Raw genomic sequence first — 6993 nt, forward strand, 5'->3', positions numbered from 1 at the left:
CGCAGGTTGCTGGTGCAGCCCAAAGCAGTGGCGGAGGGATACTAAAATTCCCTTGTGCTGGTGGGGAGGGGGCGGTGCAGGGGAAGGGAAGAAGGAAAGTAGATCTGTAGGACTTGAGTGAGAGAAAAAGTTTGCAAGTCTGGACAGAAGGGAAAAGTGCTCCCGAGGGACCGACTTTGGGGAGGGGAGGGGGGAGGGAAGAACAGCTTTTATTTCTCCCCCCCTCTCTGTTCTTAAAGAGCTTTTTTCCTCCTCATCCAGAAGGACCAGCACATTTGGGACACCCCTGCTGTCCCTTCTGGCTCTAGATCTCTTCCAATAAACCCTCAAGATTATGTCAGTTGGTCAGAACCAGCCGGGGATTTTGTGTGGGTGCTGAAGAAGCTGCGGGAGCAGGAGAAGAATGAAACTGCGTGGAATCAGCCTGACTGCCGGCTTGTTCTTACTGGCCCTGAGTCTTTGGGGGCAGCCTGCAGAGGCTGCGGTAAGTCCTTCCTTCTATCCCTCCACCCCCTCACCCCCCAATTCACCTGAAGTTGAAATCACTTTTTGTTGGGTTTCCTTACTTTTACCCCAGGTCTTGGCTAGGGAACTTCTGGTTGCCTTCACTTGTTTTAGAAAGAAGCATTATTTACAACGCCTGTAACTCAAGCCTTCTGAAGTCCGTGTGAGAACTTTTGAGTGTTTTAAAAATAGGGCTGCCTGCTCCCCTGCAGCTTGCTGCTGGAGGGAGGTGGGGTGGGCAAGAGGAGAAACTGGGCTGGGGAAACTTTTCTGTGTTTCTAAGTTTTCCTCCTTGCCCGCCACGCTCGGGTGTTTCTCTGCCTGGCGGCTAACTTTTTTCACTACTTGTACGCAACCCACGCCACTCTTTTAACTTTGACATTTGGTTTTCTGTCTCGTTAAAAAGCCAACTTCCATCAAAATGCTAAGTGCCCAGAAGTTCTTCCCCTTTTCTTTTTCCTTAAGGAAGTTAACCTACATCCCCCCTCCTCTATAAAGCCCTATAGAGACTTTGTCCCTTTCTTGACATCCTTAGTACAAATGCTGAGGTCACATACCAATAAGGGTGAGGTAAAGGTGGATGGCTACAAACATCAAGTCTTCTGTGTTTTTTCAAATTATTATTGTTATGGAGGTTGGCTTTGGGGTGTTTTTTTTTTAGGGTTTTTTGGGTGTGTTTTCTTTATGTTTTTATATTTTTTGTTCTGTTTGTTGTTTTGGTGAGTTGGTTTTTGTTTGTTTTTTTGTTTTTTAACAACAACAAAAAACCCTGAAAATTAATCAAGGCGCTTGAAAGAATTGAGAAATTGTCCATTACCTATTTAATGGGAAAGCCCTACTTTAACAGAGCATGGAGGGAGATGGCATGTGAAATCGCAAAGCAAAAAGTTCCACTTAGTTTTAGAAATACTGGAAGGATCCAGATTTCAGCAGGTTTCATAGAAGGTATCCCAGTAGTCCTGCACACCACCCTTCTGGGTTTGAGAGGCAGGTAGAGGGCAATGAGTGATTCTGTCAAAGAAAAGATTCCCCAGCTTGATGCTGATCCTCCTTAATTTCCCATAACCTCTAGAGTAAATATGTGACAAGTGATTTAAATGTTACATTTGAGTAACCATAGTATTTGGCTTTAAAAGCACTTTTAAATGAGATCATGCCTTAGGCCTTCACATGGTTGAGCAACTGAAAAGTTTTCATATGCAGCTGCTGTTTTACATGTTATTTGGGTTCACTTTCTTTTTATGTTATCTCGCTTCCTTATAGCATCCAACATGCCTTGAGACCATATTTTCCGCCTTCTATCGTCAAGAAATGTATACTTAAGGTCTTAAAAAAAACCCAAGCAAACCCTACTTTCATATTACTCTAAGCACAACATAATTAGGATGGCCATCTGCTAAAAAATATCTATCAAATATTTTTAACCCGTTGCCGCACACTTTTAAATTGATGACCGTGCAGCAACGTGTTAACTATGACTGCCATAATTTGCCTCCGTTGAAATCTTAGAGTTGAAGATTTTGCACTTAAGAGGGTTACAGACGATGGAATACGACTACATTTGTGCTGTTGAAAATTGTCAATTTATAATCATCTTCTTAGTGCCTCTTTATGGTATTTGACGCAGTAAAAAGATTTTGTGCATGTGTGATACATATTTTTCTAATACATTCCCTTTTTTACATTACTATTAATGCACATGTACCAGCTAGCAGATTCAGGTATGTATATCAACTTTGTACATTATTTTATATTAAATTGATTTTTATTGAAAGTGAGATTTATTTTTATGATTGATAAAAGTTGGAAATAAATTTGTTTTCTTGGACTTTTAGATCAGTGATTGAGCTTTCATGAGAGAATTACAAATGATAGATAGCATGCGGATGAGTTTCTCCCCCCCCCGATAGTTTTTAAACATCATTCTACATCCCATTTCCCTGTTATTAAGATATACCTCTCATAAACCAAACCAAAAAATCAAACCCTCCCATCAAGTTAATTCCAACTCATAGTGACCTTATTTATAGGACAGAATTGTTGTTGATTGCTCTCGAGTTGAGCATGACTCATAGCGACCCTATGAAAAAGGCCTGAAGCCCCTCTACAACTATCGACGTTTATCAAAGTTCACAGGGTTTCCGGAGGCAAGTTGTTTAGGAAGTGGATGTCACTCTTACTTCCCAACCTGTATGTTATTATTGTTATATGCCATTGAGTCTCCTGCGATATATAGCGGCCCTATGCGCAACAGCTCTGAACCCTTCCCTGTCCTGAGCCAGTCTCACTAATTCTGACACACCAACCCCCAGTTACTGTATCAATCCATCTCATCCCGGTAGAACTGCTCGGCTATAAATCTTCATGGAGGCTGACGTGTCACATCTTTCTTCCACAGGGTGGCTGGTGGGTTCAAATCACTAACCTTTTGGTTAGCAGTTGAGTGTTTGATTCCCACATCACCAACCATCACTTGTAATAAAACAAAGAGTTTGTTTTTCTTACTTCATCAGTTAATATCCTAGTCAGGTGAATGTTTTTATTCATTTGAAAACTATGAAAGGTATCTGTTCTCTATATTAGTGCTGAGTATATCGATGACCTTCTCTAAAATAACACTGAGTGCTTGTTGTCTGAAGTAGTCTAGCATTGAGTTGACTAAAAATTCTTCATGTGCAGCTGCTGTTACATTTTATCTGGGTCTGCTTTCCTCTAATAGCTATTTAGCATCAGATAGAAAAAAAAATCAGGAAGAACTTTTTTTATAAAGAACAGAATTGCTACTCCAAATACTTTAATGGTTTACAGCTTACATCATGATTTCTTTATCTTGGCAGCCACACCAGATTAATAGAATATGACAAATACATGGAAGATTTTTACTCGAGGTAGAGTATCCAATTAGCAATAAAAGAAAAAAGAAGCTTCAGATTGCAAATTTCATGGAAATGTGTTTTTATAGAAAGATGTTTCATCACTGTCAATAGGATATGGATTTAGATTTTTATGACTATGATATGCAAAGTTTGACCCTTCTTACTATACAAATGTCAGTAGTGTGTGTGTGTGTGTGTGTGTGTGTGTACAGTAGATTGGATGGTTTCTCTAGTGTGTCGTGTATTGAGCTGCTGAGAGGTCAGTGATTCAAATCCACAGCTGTTCGGGGAAAACATGGGCAGTTTCCACTGTAAAGATTAGTCTTACAAACCTGATAGAAAGTCACTGCGAGTCAGAAACAACCCAATGGAAGTGGGTTTGGTTTCTATTTGGTGTCTCCCTTTTAAAATAGTACCAAAAACTTACAGACTGTGGTTTGTGGTCACAGAATTGTTTTTCCTCTATGAAATATACTGGTCCATTTGAAGAGCTTGTCACAATTGTAACATTGTACATGTAATATTGTAACATCATTATCATTATAGCGTACATTTTTGAGTGTTTATTATGAGCCAGGCACTGTGCTAATACGGCAAAATACATTATCTAATAAATCTTCAAAACTGGCCTGTTGTTGTTATGTGCCATCGAGTCACCTGAAAATCTTAGTGACCCTGTATACAACATCTCTCAAGTCTGCCCTGTCCTGAGCCAGTCTCACTAACTCTGACATACCTACCCCCATTGCGCAGTTACTGTATCAATCCATCTCATCAGGGATCTTCCTCTCCTGTGCTGTCCTTTTACCCTTCCCAGCATGTTGTTCTTCTCTAAGGACTGGTCCCTCCTGGCCACATACCCAAAGTATGTGAGACAGAGCTTCAAAGTCATAGCCCAAAGACACACTTGTTTTCTTGGCAGTCCATGGTATGTTCATGACCCCTCTCCAGCACTGCAACTCAAAGGTGTCAGTTCTTCTTCTGTCATCTTTAGTCATTTTCCACCTCTGTGATGCATAGCAAGTAATTGCAAAGACCAGGGCCTGGATTAGGCACATTTTAGTCTCTACACTGACATCGTTGCATTTCAGTACTGTGGAGAGGTCTCTGACATCAGATTTTCCCAGTGCAATCCATCTTTTGATTTCCTGACAGCTGGTGCCGAGAGTGTTGATTGTGGAGCCAAGCAAGGTGTAATTGTTAACAACCTCAATCTCTTCTCCATCTATCATGCTGCTGCCAGTTGGCCCAGTGGTGAGAATCTTTGTCTTCTTCATGTTCAATTTTTGTCTTCTTGAGCTTCAATCCATTTTGAAGACTATAGTTCTTGACCTTCTGTATTGTAGGAAGTACTTCAGGTCCTTACTTTCGCAAGCAAGGTTGTGTCATCTGCATAACATAGGTTGTTGATGAGTCTTCCTCCAATCCTGATGAAGCCCAGCCTCCTGAATGCTCTTTTCTGCATGTAGATTGAAAAGGTATGCAGACAGGATTCATCCCTGATGCAATCCTTTCCTGATTTTAAACCATGCCGTGTTTTCTGTTCTGAGGACCGCCTCCTGGTTTGAGTATAGGTTTTATATGAGCACAATCAAGTGTTCTGGGATTTCCATTCTCCTCAAGATTAGCCACAATTTGTTATGGTCCACACAGTCAAATGCCTTTGCATAGTCAATGAAATACAAATTCTTTTGATATTCTTTGTAGTCTGCCAAGATCCATCTGACATTGGTGATAATGTCTGTAGTGCCACAACCTCTTCTAAACCCAACTTGTATTTCTGGTAGTTCCCTGTCAATGTATTACTTTTCCAGACTTTTCTGGATAATCTTCAGCAGGATTTTGCTTGTATGTGATATTAGTGATATTGTTCGATAATTTCCAAAGTCTGTTAATCACCTTTTTATTTTTTTGAATGGGAATAAATATGGATCTCTTCTAGTCAGTTGGCCAGGTAGTTGTCTGCCTGATTTCTTATAATATCCTCATTTTTATAGGTGACTAGGGAGCTCTGATGGCCTAGTGGTAAGAAGCTGTGCTGCAGTCCCAAAGGCACACAGTTTGAATCTACCAGCCCCTTAGTGGGAGAAGCATGGGCAGTCTCCTCTTATGCAATTTACTTCCTCTTAAAACCCATTGGTGGGTCAGCTCTAACCTGATGGCATAGAACAAGAACAGCGAGGGGACTCTGGTGGCATAGTGGTAAGAAGCTGTCCTGCCATCGGCCATATTGCAGGAGAAAGATGGGCCATCTCCTCTTGTGCAATTTACTGCCTCTAAAACTGACTTTAGAGGGTCAGCTTTTAGGTCAATTCCAACTCAATTATACACAACAATAACAGAAATCTACAAAGTAGTCTGTAGGGACTTGTGCTGCTAATCCAAAGACAGTGCCTCTCTGGTGCTTTGAATCCACCAGCAGTTCCATGAGAGAATGATGGACAGTCTCCTTCTTTGTGAATTGCAACTCTCAAAAGCCCGGTGGAGGCTCACCTCTGACTTCATAGTAATGAGAGAGAGAAAAATGGCAGATTTTTTCCCCTACAAGTTAACTAACTTGTCATATTTACTCACAAACTGAGCCTACAGAGAGACTATGTGGGGCAGTACTTTAAGACTGAGTAAATATCCTCTATTTCTTCATATTTGGGTCTAATAATTTTATCATCCATTGATAATTATTGCCAAATAGTTATAACAGCTGCTAAGTGGTGATTTCAATTTGCAACAATTTTCTGTATATAATAACTGAATTCTACTCTCACAACTTACTGTTTCTTATTTATTGAGTCATTCAACATTTTAAAATCAGTACAGATGTGTAACTATTTCATTTATTCTATATTTAATACTATAGAATATGTTTAATTCTATAATTAATTACACTACTGTTAGTGCCCCTTTCCCCCCCTCCTCACAACTTTCCCAGTTTGAGTAATAAGACCTCTTTCAAGTGTACTTTCCACATATCTCCATCATTCTGTGCACTCACTCCTTTAGTTTCCTAGTCATCATTCATTCACTCATTGTCATGGAATCAGAATGTACTTATAGCCTAACCCTCTAGCAGAGTTTTCTGAAGCTATAAATCACACAGGAAGAAAGTGCTCATTTTCCCCCCTGAGTTACGGTGGATTCAAGCCACAAGAGAAGCGTCACCTTTGGCTTATAGACTATACCACTCACACTCTCTTCCATGACTTACTGACTCTACAAAATGGTCCAGACTCATTTAATACTTTCCCTATTCTGTCTCTTGAATTATTAGCTACTTCTCCAAGAAACTGTGATTCTTTTTATTGGAGAATTTTATTTAAGAACCAAGATGTAGGTGCCAGGTGCGTTTATTACTATTAGGGTGCCATTGCTTCTAGGCTTTCTCAGCAGACAGAACTAGGAAGTATATGTAGATATCCTATGGACCACAAAGAACAAATAAGCCTTTTTCTTTTCTTTTTTTTTTTTTATGAAGGGCAACCAGGGTGTTCCCTAGAGGCAAGAATTCGTGAAACTTCACCTCATATACTTAGAACATGTTGTCAGGAGGGCCCAGTTATTTGAAAAAGGCATCATAATGGGAAAGAGTATCAGAAAAAAGAGAAGATTACCTTCA

General features: G+C 40.1%; 1 protein-coding gene across 2 annotated transcripts in view; it reads left to right on the top strand.

The window, feature by feature from the left end:
• Window positions 1–403: 403 nt before the first annotated feature.
• Window positions 404–6993, top strand: part of COL4A5 (collagen, type IV, alpha 5) — a 397088-nt gene continuing 390498 nt past the window's right edge. For both annotated transcript variants that reach the window (XM_006889910.1, XM_006889909.1), the window contains exon 1: window positions 404–484. In XM_006889910.1, the coding sequence (XP_006889972.1) occupies window positions 404–484 (81 nt within the window). The remainder of the gene's footprint in view (window positions 485–6993) is intronic.

The sequence above is a fragment of the Elephantulus edwardii genome, unplaced genomic scaffold (genome assembly GCF_000299155.1).
Source record: "Elephantulus edwardii isolate Elephantulus edwardi_28Jun2011 unplaced genomic scaffold, EleEdw1.0 scaffold00083, whole genome shotgun sequence".
Classification (NCBI taxonomy): Eukaryota; Metazoa; Chordata; class Mammalia; order Macroscelidea; family Macroscelididae; genus Elephantulus; species Elephantulus edwardii.